The sequence below is a fragment of the Vespula vulgaris genome, chromosome 3 (assembly GCF_905475345.1).
Source record: "Vespula vulgaris chromosome 3, iyVesVulg1.1, whole genome shotgun sequence".
Taxonomy (NCBI): Eukaryota; Metazoa; Arthropoda; class Insecta; order Hymenoptera; family Vespidae; genus Vespula; species Vespula vulgaris.
Genome location: NC_066588.1, coordinates 8,629,704 through 8,648,217, shown reverse-complemented (window position 1 = coordinate 8,648,217; position 18,514 = coordinate 8,629,704). Strand labels below are relative to the sequence as shown.

The window sequence follows — 18,514 nt, the reverse complement described above, 5'->3', positions numbered from 1 at the left end:
TAATAAAATATATATATATATAAATCGTATAAATTTGGTGTGAATATGTATCATAGTGTTAATCTATTTTCTAAAATTAATGAAAACACGATTTAGATAACGTTACGCATTTCGCAAAATTTCCTCTGGTTACATACTTCTGGTTACATACCAACATTAGAAATAGAATTTATTTGACAACTTAGGATCAATGGGAAGTTATAGATAGCGTGTGGTACTTAAACTTGTCCATTAGCGGCTACTAGGGCGAGTATGGTGCACTAGGTAAAGTGTAATAGCGGGGCTTTTAACCGGTACAGTTGAGAGGAAACAGTCGTCCAGCAGTGCTATGCTTCCGGCGATGTTAGAATTGAACGTTAAGCAAAATTGCCAGGGCAATTCGAATCATTTCGGATTCTCGGTTACCCCGTAAACTTCCCGAATCTGTAATGCGGTATTTAGAAATTGGAGTTTCGATAGATTAGACTATCGATTTTTTCTAACAACTAAGTCTTACTTGTTATTTTTTTAGACTATCGATTTTTTCTAACAACTGAGTCTCACTGAGTCATTAAACGAAAAGAAAAAAGCAAAAGGAAAAGAAGACATAGTTACAATCGTTAGAACGTAACTAAAGCAATCACTTTTTCCAATTTTTGATAAGAAAATAAAAAGAACGATAACGTTTTATCGCAACACTTTATCATTCTCAACAGTAATTTACCGATCTCATTGTCAGTTTCAAAGCGATACGATTAAATTTAAGATTTGAGAAAGAAATATCTCGGAAGGAAAAATTCTTATATTATTTTCCCAATGAATATTCATACGAATATAATATCTGTATCTTTAAAATTGAAATGACATTGAGATTATTCATCAAATTCGAAGGTTATTTTAATCTTTGATTAAAGTCAAATGTGAATAAATTAATGCATGCGCACTTTATCCTATCCAGAAATTATAATAAAAATCATCTCTCCTATGACTAAATCCGATAGTTACCGTGCCAATAGAAAAAAAATCAACAAAATTCGTAGCGATCCATAATAGTCGATGAAGCCTTTTTGCTCGAAGGGATCGAAGGGATGGAAGAGATGGGAAAGATGAAAGAGGTTTCTGTCTGTTCAACAGAGAGGGAAGTCTGGTATGAAGGCGCTAGACGTGCGATCGAGGCACGAATCCGTGCGGCTACGAGCTCAAACGGAGCAGGAACAGGAGGAGGAGGAGGAGGTGGAGGAGGAGGAGGTGGTGGAGGTGGGGGTGGAGGAGGAGGAGGTAGCATACCACCGAGTACCGTAGCACGCGGGGTCGTCCTTTTCGTTGGCGACGGCATGAGCATGAGCACGCTTACGGCTGCTAGAATACTCTCGGGTCAACGTCATGGAAATACAGGGGAGGAAGCTCAACTCGCATGGGACAGCTTTCCAGCGGTAGCCCTCTCTCGGGTAAGTCGTACATTCTTTTTGCAAAATAATATAACGCTAACGTATTTTATTTTTATTTATCATAAATTATATCTCGGGATAAAAGATTTGCTTATTGAACCTTTATGAATATTATTCGAGAAAAATATGTTGTCTGGTTATATCCTATGTTTTCCGAATTTTTCCTCTGGGAATTATTATTCGGAAATTTAATAAGGTAATATGGCTTGTAAAAAGAGAAAATTATTCTTTTGATTTTATGATATAAAGATAAATCGTATTTTGAGGATATATATATATATATATATATATATATATATATCATCAATTATTATTTAATTATCAAAAGAAACGAGAAATCTCGAATTCAATATATTATGATATAATCAACAAAACTAATTATTTTTGATTATTGTATTGGTAAATGCGATCGAAATAATAAAACAGGGCGATTTAACTTTTATCTTAATTACAATTTATCAAATACGTTCTGTAAAAATAATTTTGCCGAAGTAAAAACACGAGGGCAAGTATTATTTGTATTGTTAAAAACGTATTAAATTTTATTTCCTTACAAATACTAAATTAATTATTATGAAAAAATTATAACGTAAGGGATTAAATGAAGCTGATTGGCGATAAGAAATCTGTTCAATGTAATTAAAAATATCGATTTTATTTATTTAGTTGATCGGCTTATTCTAGCGAAGAAAGAAAATTTTTGTAACTCGGAAAGATCGATAAGTATTTAATAATTATATAAATAAGTTCAATATTGATAAATAAAAATATTGTTTGCTTAATACGTACATATGTATCAACTTTACTGTAATATTTCCGCATACTTGACAATTTATTTATTTCAAAACAAATACAATTTTAATTTTATAAACAACAAAACGTAGGTGTTATATAAAACACTTAAAAAAAGAAAAGCTTTTGTTATTTATCTATGAGAGTATAACGACTACAGATATCCAATCGCTTGAAATTTAGAATATATATGCCATAACTGAACATTTATTATATTTGTTTTTCACATCATTAAATAACCTTTATATACGTACTAAATATAAATACGACAGTATCGATAAGCAAAATCGTATAAGTAATATCGTATGACAAATTCATAATTAGAAAAAGAATCTTTAGAAAGTTTAATGAGATTAGTCGCTATAATCGCTTTTAGTAAATTACGCAAAAGTTTTCGAAGATTAGCGATAAAGAAGTTTGTCAAATAATTCAATTTATTTCAAATTGATACTTTAAGAAATAATATTAAAACGTTTATCGTTTTAAAGAAATAATTTTTTCTTTTTCTTTTTTTACCATGAAAAATAATTCGATTCATGCTTTTTCAGTAACACTGAATCGGAGAAATATTGTTTTTTCTTTTCTTTTTTTTTTTTTAACGAAATAAGTTTCTGATTTTTGTCATTTATTTATTTCATTCTTTATACCTCAAAAATTTATAGGTAGTTTTAATAAATCACGATACTTTGAAATAACGTAAAATCAAAGAATGAATAATTGATAGTTAATATTATAGTAATATAATAAATTCATGATATTTCGAAAAACATACAATAGATTATTCAGAAATTATTTTATGTTAATGACAATAATTTTTAAATACCTAGACATAATTGATTTGATATATACGTATATATTTATTATGTTTTCACAGTTATAATCTTCAAAAATTCAATACTTTCCATTTCCTTGCATTTTCGTTTTGACATTATCTTAATAATAAATTCAAGATGATGTTAATGCGTAAACGATGAGAAAACAAATTTCCACTTCAGTTCCTTTAAAAGCTTATATATTTTAATCGATTTGAAAATACATATTATTGACTGATCACTGAACGCGTTTCAACAGATTTTCATTAAATGAAAATCTACAACAACAAAGCAAGAGATATATATTTTACAATTTTTACAAAACAATATATAACAACAATTATAGAACGTGTGTACAAAACTCGTAAAGGTAACGATATTATTCTACAATTTAATTTACTTTTATTCGTGTAATTAAAAAGAAAAAAGAAAAAAAAAGAAATAAAAGTAAAAAGAAAAAAAAGAAAAAAGAAAATAGTATATTCTGATGACAGGTGGATTAGTTGTTATGCATAAACTTTAGTTGTTACATCAACAATGTTTCTAATTGAAACTCGACGGATTAATATTTTTTTTTTATTTCATCAAAAACTACTCTTATTCACGTTATAGTGAAGTTTATCCACAAAGAACAAGCAAATATCAGAAATTTTGATAAAAACTATATGTATCAAGATCCCTGAGATTCGTTAAAAAAATTTTTTAAACCGTATGGTGTCGTTATCATTTTTTCGTTGATTAAACTCTTTCTCTCTCTCTCTCTCTCTCTCTCTCTCTCTATTTTATTTTCTGTTTTTTTTCACATTTTTTTGTATTCTTTTCCCCTCTCTCTCTTTTATTTTTGTTCTTTTACATTTTTTTTATTCTCTCTTTCTATTTTCTCTCTCTCTCTTTCTCTTTCTTTCTTTCTATCACTAGGGGGAGGATACTATTCTCGTTTCATTCTCATCCTTCTCATTCCAGTTCTTTCTATGATACTAGCAAAAGATATTCAACGTCTTCTCGAAAGCCTTTCGAGATCGAGCTCCTTTGAGATTTCGAAGATCGTCTAGATCTTACCTCCTTTGCTTATTATCCCTTTCCGCTTCGCGTAGATCCTCGACTTCGATTCAACTTATGCACAGACTCGAACTTTTTAAACCTCATAGTTATTTAGTTCCGTTATACGGAGATTATTATTTCCATATTCTTTCGATTCTTTCCATCTTAGATATTGTGTAACGTTGATAACTCTTCAAAATCTAACGAGAATTTGTCACATTCTTTCTTACGACGAAATATTCGATGAAAGAAGAAGGAGAAGAAAAAAAAAAGAAACGATGATAACATGTCGATAACAAGCAAACAGTTCTCGACGATTATTTTTATTTATTTTTTTCTTTTTTTTTTTCTTTTTCTCTCTTTTTCTTTTTTTCTTTCACAACGCCAACTCTACGACTTCCACTTGTCTTCTTCTTATCCTTTGCTACTTCGTTCGCTTTTCTCACGGGAATTCGTTCTCTTGGAGACTCGGGAATCGGACAAAAAGAGAGACTAAGAAAGAGAGAGAAAGAGAGAGAGAGAGAGTGAGAGAGAGGGAGGAAGGGAAAGAGAGAGAGAGAGAGAGAGAGAGAGAGAGAAAGAAAAAGAGACCGAATAGAACTTAGCAGTCCAACGGGATTTCCAGGAGAGCGCATCACCATTCGCCAGAGATCTGCTTATTATCCCAAGGATGTAACTGAGTTTTCTGTCTTTGTCGGGAGTTATGAAAAGATCTGCTTTGTTTCTTTATTTTTCTCCCCTTCTCATTCCTGTCTTTATTTATTTCTCTATTTTATATATATATATATATATATATATATATATTATACATATATATAATATATATAATATGTAATATATATGATATATAATTTACATATATAATATGTATATATAAGGGGTGAATCATTTAATGCTGAAGATAAAAATATCTGATTGATTATAAAAATATAGATTGGTTTTATGTAATCACAATATGTTCGAGTAGAAATTTACATATAGAATATATTTTTTTAGAAATATATTTTTTTTACAAAAATGTAGAACTCATTTTTTAAATATTTTCGATTGAAATTTATCTTTTTTTTTTGTTTTTTCCTTTTGCTTATACAAAAATTATACGACAGAATAAAATATTACTACTACTATTCGGTATATATTGTATTTGTATTATCGTGAACAAATATATCGTTTTTATTAGATTTATAGATACGAAAGATTTACTTACTTACAACAGTATTTTCTAATAGTATTCAATTTCGATCTTATGTCATAATAATATTCATTAATTTATCAAGAATCCATAGAGTCTGTAGTTTTTACTCACAATCTCAAGAAGTTACTTATTATTCTTACACACGTCTCGGAATATAAAATATAGTTAAAACAAAATCGTATGCAATTATAATTACGATCGAACATTCATTATATTAATACCATGTCTAAAAATAATAATCTAATAAAGTTTTTATTTTGTATAATTGACATTGCGTTAATTAACAATTTTTTATTTATGTTTTTTCATAAATTATTATTTATTAAAAGTAGTCCATTTATCATTTCATATTCATTAAAATAATATCGTGAATAATATCGTACAATTTATGATTATTATATGATTATCATCGAAAATAATATCACAAATAAATTATATATATATTTTTTATTATTACTATTCTTGTTTTTATAATCAATATAATTAAATAATATCACCGAGATTCATTAATATCATTAATATTCATCAATCAATTACGTATAACATACAAATTTATGTATTCTAGAAAAGTGTAATATTATATTTATTATAATATACAAATCACGTACATTAAATATTACACATTAACGTAATATTATACATAAATTGAGCACATTTTTTGATAACTTAGATATTTTCTGATTGGTCATTAATATATAACAAAAAAGAAAAGAAAAAGAGAGAATGAGAGAGAGAGACAGAGAAAGAGATTAATTAGATCAATTCGGATGTGATTGATAACAAACAAATAAAATAGTAGCGGCGTTAATCTATCGATAATAATTTCGTTTGTCGTGACAACGATTCATTGAATTATCGCAAATGCGTTTGAATTTATTTTCGTTCGTACGTTCATCCATCCATATCACTTTTGTTGTTCAAAGGAAATAAAATAAAATAAAATATATACATACATATATATGCGTGTGCACGCGCGCATGCTCTGTGTGTGTGTGTGTGTGTCGTATAAAGTTACTTAATGGCAAAGTTTTTCCTCTTGGAAAAGTTTGTCTCCGTATTTGTTGATACAATGTCCTTTAAACTTTTTCCACATTTTTTGTTGTACAAAATTTATGTTCTTCTCTATTTATCTCAACCACGAAAGAGAATTACGGAAATTTATTCGGGGCAAGCTCGTTCCCGAGCTTTCGAGCTTTTACCTTTGACTTCGTACTGACTGTGGCTTAGAAAGCTTCTCGTTAATGTCCCTTTCATGCAATCTTCGTTTGGGAAGTCATACTTCCTTTCTCGTATAATTTCTTTTTACTTAGCAACGATGATCTTGCGTTTCCGTTTCTCTCTCTTTCTCTCTCTCTCTCTCTCTCTCTCTCTCTCTCTCTCTCTCTCTCTTTCCATACAGTCACCGCTGGATTTTCTTTCTCTTTCTCACTCTCTCTCTTTCTTGTTTTTTTTTTCGTTTTACTCAAGTCTCTTAATTATTTTTTATGTCTATGGATACGTAATGGGAAAAGAAATAGTATAATGCAATCGTTCTTACTTATATATTATTTGACTAATATTATTAACTCGAATATGGAAACGAGATCTCTGAAAATTAATTATTGAAATTCGTTCAAATAAAAACTATGGTAGTACGGGTAATCCTTTAGAATGTTATTTCTATTTCATTATGAATATTATTCGAAAATAATTTTAATAAGTTTCGGTGATTAATATCTTTGTAATTAAGTTTGCATCGTTAAATTAATAAAAAATTCGCGAAGAAACGACACATTTGTAAAATATTTAATTATACATGTTATACGATTTACTTAGCGTAGGTATATATATATTTTATCGCATGGATACTTTCCAGGATTTCCAAGAATAATCCAATTTCATCTTGTTCGTTAGAAAAATCTGTTCTATCTCAATTATCATCGATTAACCTCGCTATTCAACGATCCGAAAGACTTCGGAATGCCTGCGTGAAAATTACTTACGAAAGAAAGAACGCTTACCGGTCTGGTTAAAAGAATCGAGTAAGATTCTTTTTCTTTCTCTTCTGTTTTTTTCTCTTTTTCAATTTCGTCGTTATTAATCTCGAAATATTTTCTTGTCAACCGAAAATAAATCATGATGTAACTCTTGGAACGCAACAAGTCGTACGATGAAATAAATATGAATTTAGTGTCGCTTCGGGAGACATCGGACGTTCAACATGACGATAAATAATTAGAGACAGTTTGGTATTACGCTTGTATCGATCATTTTCATATTCGTTCACCCCGGTGTGATATCCTTTTCTCTGTAACATAAATCGTAAACGGTTAAGCTGGTTTCGCCGATATAAATCATAGACGACTTACACTCTCAAATATGATTTATATCGTGAATTACGTTGAATTATCTTTGGCAATTACTATCGGTGATTACGTAGGATGAATAACGATTATCTCGTCGTATAGGGATGGAATCTACTTTGAAATAAGTTGAATTGCCCTTACTTCGTGATTAGCAATTAAATTCTAAGAAAATCCTAGTTTCGGATGTAATTTCATCCGTATCCTGTCTTTTTCTTTACATCCTTCCTTCCTTCCTTTATCTACCAATGCGAGAGTCAATTTCTATTCATATTATTTATCTGTAGCACCATCTTCAACTTGGGTCCCGTTTGGAAACGCAATAAATCGTGCTCGTTGACACATCGAGAACGGGTACGACGTGACACGCATGTTTCTCTGATTTTGTTTCGATGCGCAACCACGTATCTTGCATATTTCACAGCCTCGAGAAGAAGGATATAACGTAGGATTTTGTACATAGTTACTCGTATTTATACACCTTCCTATCTGACCGTCTAACTGAATTATGTATATGAAAGAAAAATATTTATATTTTGTAAAAGGAAAGGAAAAAAAATTAACGAGAATCAATCCATCCTGTAAATATTTTTTTTAACTCTGTTTCTACCTGTTTATATATATATATATATATATATATATATATATATATATGTTTTTTCTTTTTCTTTTTCGTACATTTTTTTTTATTAAGTTTTCGCGCAGATATCTGTAAACGATATATACGTGAAATGTGTTTTACGAATTGAAGGATTAAGATTAACTGATTGATTTCATCTGAAGGATAACTTCTATTACATAAAATGACAGAATCAAAAGAATATATTTCAAGCGATATTGAGTAGAAAGAACTACTCGAAAAGAAATAGAAAGAAAAAGTAGGAAGAGGTCTAACAGATGAAAAGCTATGAAAAAGGAAAAAAAGGAAAGGGATGGAAAGAATTGATAAATGAAGAAGAAACTATATGAGATTTAAATAACAATCGTCATGATTTTAATGGAAAACTCTATAGGTAAGAGAAAATGGAAGGGAAATGTATAATGATATAAATGGAAATTTAAAACGAAGCGAAAATGTGTGAATATAACATAATAATATATACACCTATATCTATGTCAATCGTTGATAAGATTGATAAAATATCAAAGTCAACGTGTTGATAAATTAATTCCTTTGTTAAATCAATCAAATTATCCCTCTATAAGATATAAATTTTTCTTTTATTACTTCATCCTTACAGTTAAGTATAATTAATTAATGTAAATTTATTAATTAATTAATAAACGAATAAAAATATAACATTTTTTTTTCTTTCATCTTAAGAGATTAATTAATGAAATTATAAAGGAAACAGGGGAAAAATAGTTGTCATTTTATTGCTGACTTTCTGTTTCTTATACGCTCGTTATAAAACAAATAATTCGATCATTAATTTTCACTCTTTTATTAATTTCTGCCTAACAAAAGAAATTAATGGTACCAAGAGAAGGGAAGATTAAAACGGCAACGCTTTAAAATCCAATTACGTTACGTTCGAGGCAATATTCATGGGAAAATGAAAATCGTATGACGTACTCTATCGACTTTCCTTTTTGTTATTATGAATTATTTACGTTTCGCGGCATTTGCTCCCTGATGCAACGTTATCATATGACATATAAATTACAACAACAACAACAACAACAACAACAACAACAACAACAATAATAATAATAATAATAATAATAATAATAATAATAATAATAATAATTACTATTACTATTATTATTATTATTGTATCGGATATATTACGTAGGAAAATGGAATTTTAACAGCACTCAGAGGCCTCCGCAAGGAAGCAAATAGTATATTATGCGGCTTCTACTTGGAGACGGTCCTTTCATTAAGGCGGTTATGCAGTTATAGCGATCATGAGCATTTCTCTTCTTTATTGCACGCGTAGCAATATTACATTTATATGTATGTGTTTATACATATACATATATATATATATATATATATATATATATATATATATAAAATCAAAATATATTCACACACGAGAAAGTAAAAACAAGATCTTGATCTATACATTTACTTGTTATCATATTGCAATTCGTTGTATCTTCGTTGTGTCCAAGAAATATTCATACAGTGCACTTTGTTTTCATTTTCCATTAGCATCCATTAGTATGATCGTAGCTAAATGAAAAGGCTTGTGGTACATTGCCAAATGTGCCGGAAAAGTATGTCGTTCTCTACATATACGTATATGCATGGAATATATATATATATATATATATATATATATATATATATACACATATATATATACACATATATATGCGTTTGTATTTACTTAGAGTAACGTTTACCGGTAAACACATTTTCCAACTGGGTCGACGAGAACGTTTCGACGGTTAATAATTGTCGGGAATAATTTAAAGGGTCGTAGTAGCAGCAGGTTGGAAAGGGAAGTGCTAGTCTCAGTACATCGATCAAGTACCAGAAAGACCCAGTTGCTTTTTTTTTTTCTCTTCCATCTTCGTTTCGCTCATCCTTTTTCTTCGCTTCGTGCTGAAGCGTAACTTGCTAATGATGCATTAGCATACAGCTTGCTGGTGGGTACCTTTAATTAGGTATTCCTTCTTCACAGATGCAAATGAAAATTACCTGAGATAGAGAGAGATAGAGAGATAGAGATAGAAAGATAGAGATAGAGAGATAGAGAAAGAGAGAAAGAGAGAGATACTTACACGTGTAATTCTACTTTCGACATGTAATGACTAAGCAATCCTTTTATCACACACATACACACATATATGTCAAATATATGTATGTATATACTATATTCAACGCTTATTCGTATGTAACAAATATAAAGAAATGGTATGAAATTATTGGTAAAGAAATTAAAGTTATCTGTGGATTTAACAGCAACAATACAAACCCACACGTACACGTATATAAATCAATATTTCAACGATTCGATCGAACTTTATTTCATCTCTCTCCTTTTGCTCTCTTCTCTCTTCTTTGTTAAAACAAACAATGGAAATAGTATCGAAGTTAAATAAAAATGGATGTTTTATCAATCGACTCGCAAATCGATACGTAAATAAGTACTTTCTTTAACCTTCTCTCTCTCTCTCTCTCTCTCTCTCTCTCTCTCTCTCTCTCTCTCTCTCTCTCTCTCTCTCTCTCTCTCTCTCTCTCTCTTTGTCTGTGTCCCTTTTATTCTCTGCTACTTATAATGTAGGAGACTAGAATCTGTTCCGGGCAAGCGTGACATCCGTTTGAGCAGCAAGCGCGTCGACCCAATAGTTCTGAAAAGTTTCCTACGAACGAGGAACTTGTTATCGCTGAATGCGTCTGATTCCCAACGGGCGGTAACACCGCGGTGGGAAACTCATGACGTTCTGTAAGCTTTTCACGGAAAATGTAAACATATATATTTTTGTATCCTTTTTTTTTATTCTTTTTCTTCATTACCTTTTTTTATTTTTTATCTTCATTTGTTTATTATTTATGCTCTCTTTTTTTTATCTTTTCTTTTTGGCTTCCTTTACTCGACAAAAATTACCAGCCAACATATCGAGAACACGATCGAGATCATAAAGAATAAGAAAATGTTTTCTTTTTTCTTCTTTTTTTTTTCTTTTTTAATATCGTTCAGGTCGTTCGTGTTACTTAAACTTATTATGGATGTTTTCTCTGCATATTTTTTTTATAATATAGACATTTTCTTTGTATATATTATATATATATATATATATATATATATATATATATATATATGCGTGTTAAGAAAATATACCGAGCAACGATTATCTTCCTCCTTTATTAGTGTGAGTAGTCCGTTCTACTATTACACGATAAACACAGTTGACAGTTTGCGTTACGTTTTAACCGTAGACCAGAGTCATAAAACTGAATGGCCAGGCTGCTTTATATTCATGAATTCGTCACCTTCCTGATGGTATCTGTCCGCCAAACTTTTCGGCTCCCCAGGCGTACATTAAAATGATAACGACCTGGATAATACGGAATCGGAAAATTTACAGTCAGTTTTCGTTTTTACTAACGAACGTCCATGACTTTAAAACGATAGTCCGTGCGATACGCTTTTTCCATAAAATTACATTAACTCCGATTCTAATATCATAGAAAATCTTCTAAGTTTATTATATTCGGGCGTAACGATGACGTGCCTGTTTCCGTCGGTTCGTTAAAGGTATCCGACAAATTACGTTCTACGTGTCTCCTATGTGACCCAATTTAGAAGCAACCGGAGGAAATTCCTTATGATCTCGAAAACGGGGAAGGAATTAAGATGTATCAATTCTGTAATCATTTATTTAAACTAATATTTTCTTTATCTACTAAGTTTGAAATTATGTAATATTTACATATACGCGATTATGATCGCGTAATGGGATTTGTGATTACTATTACGATCGAGCATTAATAAATGTTCCTTTAGGCTTCTGATAATAAGCAATAAATTTATATGAAAGATCGAAAATGAAAATGGGAGTAAGATATAGTTTCAAAGGATTCCAAACAATCTCTTCTCGATAAAAGATTTCTATAATGACGTTCAATTCATTAATTCTTAACATTTAATTGATATGATTATTTAATGCAACGATATTTCTTTCTTTTCATTCGTTAATATTTATATAATCTCGATGGATGAGCACTCTTCGGTAATGCATGTTGATTGATTATTATTTTCACTGTTAATTATTACAAGACTGTTAATTATTAAAGAGACAATTTATTCATGGAATCATTTATATGAGATCGTAAATCGTTCAATCGTTTATAAATCTTCTTGGATAGTTGGAAAAAGATATTTCTTGGATCATTCATTCAGGATCAAGGATGTCTCGTCTGTTAATCCATTCGTTCTGATAAGGCTGATTTTGTGGTACGAAAATTGCTCATTATCATACACACACACACATACGTATATATATATATATATAGAGAGAGAGAGAGAGAAAGAAAGACAGAAAGAGAGAGATATACAATGGCACAAATGTATACACGTACGCATATATCGGAAAATTAGGAGCAAATTAACGTTTCCACGGTTTTAAAGGTGATCTCACAAATGAAGCGACCATTACCGATTGAGTTTATGCGCGAATGCACGGACTAAAATCGCAAACGTAGGCGACATACGTTATCAACACACTATAAATACCGTTATCTCTTTTCGAACGTAAATTCCGGATAGTCCAAAGTCCCCGAGCGGGAACAAAGGATTTCTCGATTCAGGACAATAGATTGTCCTAGGATTCCCAATGCGACCAATCATGGTTTACCGTTCGAGTGCCGATGGGTTCTTTCAACTTTTCAAATTCTTTTCGTTATATTATTCCCTTTATATTTCTTGTCGAACTTTCTCAACAATTTCTTCCCTCAATAACTCAGTGTATTTCCGTGATTTTTAAACTACCGATCAGAATCGATCGGAATAAAATCTCGATGGAGTAAGAATGATATAAATTATTATTTATATCAACGATCATATTTCCTACGTTGTTTGATATAAGAGTTGAAAAAAATAAAAAAACAAGTGAAAAAGAAAATGGTAACAAGAATATGTGATTTTACATAACGAAATGTGTAAAGTAATCCCCGTAAAATGAATTTTAACTTGTATGAAAATATTGCAGCTTGCGTTAACTAACGAGTAGAAAGAAGAGGATGGGAAAGAAAAGAAAAGAGAGAGGAAGAGAGAGAGAGAGAGAGAGAGAGAGAGAGAGAGAGAGAGAGAATAGAAAAAACAAGAAAAAAAAAGCTATGATAAAAGTATGATAATAATAACGAAACTACCGTAGCTCGATGTTACCTCGAGTCCTGGTTTCATCGACTTAATAGTCGTATTTTATGCGAACCACTCTTCTCGATTCAATTTGCGCTAATTTAACGATCCGATGAACTTTTTGTTATTCCATCTTTATCTCAGGTTATATGCTCTAAATCGCTCTCTCTCTCTCTCTCTCTCTCTCTCTCTCTCTCTCTCTCTCTCTCTCTCTCTCTCTCTCCCTCTCTCTTTCTCTCAGTAACTAAGTTTTATGTTTCCCTTCTGGCCTTACCTTATCGCTTCGTTAACCAATCATAACTACTACATTTTTCTCAACGAAAATTCTCAACTTTCTTTTCAAAGCTTCGCAACTGATTATCCTAAGCTATTTCATGATAACGAGTATACTTAATCTAGAGCTATATCATATTTTTATTTAAACTAAGCGACTTAACTTCGATCCTTTGAACATTATCATCGTATGATAATATTTTTTAATTTTTACTCGTTATGACTCAAACCCATTAATTATATTTATGTGTTCGCGCGTGTATATGTGTGTTCGTGTATTATGAGAACACGTTCGTCGCCATTAATATACAACATCCCTCAGGATATTTATCCTCTATATAAGCAGGACAATGTTCGAAGTTCATTTGTTACTATAAACGAAGGAACTTTGCTTTGAATGCTTCTTCTTCGAATGTGTTTCTCTATTGTCCCGATAGTATTGGATAAATATACACAAGCATATATCTAAACCGTATATAGATACATGTAGATAACAATACAATATCGGTTTGCAAACTGAACTAGTAGTAATAGCAAGATCCTTGAAAAGAGAAATAGAGAGAGAGAGAGAGAGAGAGAGAGAGAGGGAGAAAGAGAGAGAGACTCAATAATAATTAAATTTCTTTATTTTAGAATCGTCCGGGGAGAGAATAAATAGATAGAGAAATTGATTTCTAATGGTGTTAATTAATATTTCTAATCGCTTCTCTCTCTCTCTCTCTCTCTCTCTCTCTCTCTCTGTCTCTTTCTCTCTCCGTCTCTCTCTTTTTCTGTCATTCTATCTCTTTCTTTAACTTTAACTCTTAAATATATGCAATTGCAAAATTGCAACCTACTAATAAAATTAATGAATTAGATCGATTCAAAAAGTTCTGCCGGCTAAGTCTACTGTCCGTTTAGTATAAAAGTAATTTTTCAATAAATAAAATAAAGAAAATTTTTCAGTAGACCTAATAGTTCGAATACTTCGTCTATAATATAAATATAATAATTTAGCAAGTACAATAATTAAGCATTAAATCTCAAATTTGAATATCAATTGTCTAATATATTTTCTTACTTTTATATTTAATAGTCGGTACAGTATTTATTTTTTTTTTTTTAGTTTCTTCTTAAAAATTGTTAAGAAAAAAATTGCTTAACGTAGGATTAAACAATATCACGAGAATTTTCGTGATGACTGTTTAACAAAGGACGTCTTGACTTAAGAAACTACAAGAACCGGATGATCCTGTCCGATAATATAACGGACGAGTTCGTGCTACAGTTAGATTGATAAGAACTTGCAGAATGTAAGTACGTTTATAAACTCGACTAACTTGACAGGTTGTCGAGGTACGATCACAGAGAATGTGTAGCAGTTTTATACCAAACTATACCTTCCGACGTTTCTTTTCTCATTGATCAAGTAATAGCATCTACACGCGAGTAGTATGTTTTTTTTTACGAAAATGAAAAAAAAAAGCAGGAAGTCTAACCTTTTTCCAAACCATCAAGAACGAGCTTCAACTTTCTAATAATTTTTATTTTTATTTTTACTTTAACTTTTCCTTTTTCTTTTTCAAAAGCGCACGCAAGAGGAAGAAAAGAAAATACGATTAGATTAATGATGGTTTTGTTTAGAAAAATCGTAGAGTATCGTCGATCAAATCGATACTGTCCTTTTTCTTTTTCTTTTTTCTAGTTAATAAATTAAATTAACGATGGTTTTTTTTTTTTTTTTTTTAGAAAAATCGTAAAGTATCGTCGATCAAATCGATACTATTCTTTTTCTTTTTGTTCTTTTTCTAGTTAATAAATTAAATTAACGATGGTATTGCTTAGAAAAATCGTAGAGTATCGTCGATCAAATAGATACTTCTTCCTTTTTTTCTCTCTTCTTTTTTTCTAGATAATAAATGACCATACTGATTACTGATTGGGAAATCGATAAAAACTTAGCTCATCAGTAGAAACTACTTCACTTGTTTCCTCGTGAAAAAACTTCGCTTTTTCGTAATACGCACGTTCTTTCTCTTCTTAGATCCTGAAAGACTGTATCGTTAATAACTTCTCTTATTTTTATCTTCTTGAGGGTTTTTAAATCTTATAGTTTTATCATAATATTACTAAATGTATATAATAAATATTTACATGCATTTCAAAATTTTACTTGTAAATGTTTGATAAAATTAATTCGACTGTTAACTTACAATAACATCAATGTCATGTTAAAACCGATATGTATGCATAGGTATATAAATTTGTTTAAAAATACTAATAATGTGTCTTAACAATTCGCAAAAGGTCTCTGCAAAATATCGATGTAAAAACGATTTTATTGTACCGTCGATTTTTAACATTAAAATGTTTGTAATAAAATGGACGTCATTTTAAAAGCTTTCAGGTGATCAGTCTGAAATTGTAGACAGCACTTTTCACTGTGATAAATGAACTACGCGTGCAATTTTATTGGATTTAGTTCGGCCAATTTGTTGCTATCGTTGAAAAAATGTTTTTACATGAAATCAAACAAATAGGAATGTATATGTACGTACAATAGAAAACATCGTTTCTAAAACATGAATACACGATAAAAAAGAAAAATAATGAAAAAGTTAATTTCATAAAAAAAAAAATTATGGATGCTTTGAAACTAGAGAAGGAGACAAATTTCAACAAGCGAATATTTTGAATATTGTAAATATTGTAAATCCAAAAAAATCATTTTAAATGAATATTATATGCTATCGAGGATGACACGTCGATAGTGATAATTATTTGCATTTCCAATGATCTTCGGAGATCACTGTGATGTTTACGTCATTGAATGAAACGCCGATATTCTTGATTAAACACTCGTGTAGCGGCTTGATCATCGTACTGTTTTCAAAACATTACCTACACATGTGGGTAGGGCGTTGTTATCATGCTTGAAATTTGACGTAATTCCATCATTAACGTTAACCGATGTATAACGCACGAGAATATATCTCGGTTGGACTTCGTACATTTCTACCACACGATTGAAAAATAATTCAATCGAGCTACATCGACGGATAAATGTATATATGTGTTCTTAATGATCGAGGATATTGTAGAAATGCGATAATATTGTAGATAAAAGAAAAAAAGGAAAAGAGAGGAAATACTATGTATATACGTTTCACTGGTTGAGATTTTACGGGTATGTTTCCATCTGAAATGACCCGTACGATTTCGCTGAGCTGCCAGATTCACCGTTACGCTCTCTCCCTCTCTTTCTCTGTTGATTTATACTCATGGCAAGCTAAACAAGACAAAATAAACGACTGGACGGATGAATATCTAAAGAGAGAGAGAGAGAGAGGGAGAGAGAGAGAGAGAGAGATAAATCATGAAAATAATCGATAAATAAGAAAATCGCTTTAAACGTAATTATTTCACCAATAATAATAAGAAAACGAAGAAAAAGAAAAAGAAGAAGAAAAATAATATATTACTAAGAGTTTTTTTTTTTTCGAAGGAATCTTTTCGATTGTAAATCGAAATAGCATTTATCGCCATTCATAGTCGACTGAATCGAATTAATCGAGTAATATTAATCGTCCTGGTATTTCAAGCCAATGCGAAAACTCATTGAATATTAACACGTTGAATTTGTGAACAAATTACGTAATAGCGTTTTAATCAGTCGTTTTATCAAAGGTATTGTAATGGTAACAAAGAAACAACATAACAGAGAGGGAGAGGAAGAAAGAGAGAGAGAGAGAGAGAGAGAGAGAGAGAGAGAGAGAGAAAGACAGAGGGAGAGAGAGAGAGAGATAGATAATAACGACGAAAGGAGTTCATTAGGAACGATAATTAGCGAGATTTTCCTATGTAGATATTTTACGGACGCTGAATTTTGATCTTCCTTTCATCCTTTTCTCTTCAACTAGACTGGATCATTGAAATTGTAATAACGCTTGAAACGTTGCAATGTAAATAACCGTGACAATATCCAAATCAACCTGTCCCGTGAGAGAACACGTGGAAGTGAACTAGAGAGAGAGTGAGAGAGAGAGAGTGAGAGAGAGAGAGAGAGAGAGAGAGAGAGAAATAGAGAAACAGAGAGGCCTGGCAAAGCTCCAAAATAATGTTTGCTACAGACTACGACGTACATCGGTTCATCATACGGATATTGTAAAATTGACAGTCGGATAAGGAACGAAACGTGATGTGAAAAAATTGAAAAATACTATTCGCCTATCTCTTTCATCAAGTATATACATATATACATGTATTTACAACTGCGGACAGAAATGGAGCATGGTCTGCTATAGATTTGGCTAACGTATTTATTTTTATATCGTGGAGAACGTTAAACTGAGTACGATGAATGTAGTCCCCAATTAAATGTCAATGTGAATTGAAAATGAAACGTTCTTTCATAGATTTTGTATAAGCCGTTGATTGTAAAAGCGGCTTTGATCGTACGTATATTTCTTTTAATTCGTTCTTTTTTTATTCTCTCTCTCTCTCTCTTTTGTTTCTTTTGTTTCTTTTTTTTACGATTCGAAATACGTTACATGTCCTTTTTTCTCCCTCGTCCGACAAAGCTCGACGTTAGAGATGTTAAATTTAATTTTTCAAGATCTCGTGATTTCCATTTTGCGGAGATATAAATATCTTTTTTTATAAGATTACTAGGATGATATTGATGAAATAATGAATAATGATAAAACATTATTATATTCTTTCGTTTGTTCGTTCAAATGTGAGATTACTTACGATTTATAAGATCGATCGATCGATCGATCGATCGATAGATCGAACGTCAAGTATCTCGTCTATTTGAAAAAGAGCACTGTCCAAT

General features: G+C 30.7%; 1 protein-coding gene across 5 annotated transcripts in view; it reads left to right on the top strand.

Annotated features, from left to right (window-relative positions):
- The window catches only part of LOC127062856 (alkaline phosphatase-like), a 123,047-nt gene that overhangs the window by 20,231 nt on the left and 84,302 nt on the right, over positions 1–18,514 (top strand). For all 5 annotated transcript variants that reach the window (XM_050991778.1, XM_050991777.1, XM_050991776.1 and 2 more), the window contains exon 3: positions 1,114–1,427. In XM_050991778.1, the coding sequence (XP_050847735.1) occupies positions 1,114–1,427 (314 nt within the window). The remainder of the gene's footprint in view (positions 1–1,113; positions 1,428–18,514) is intronic.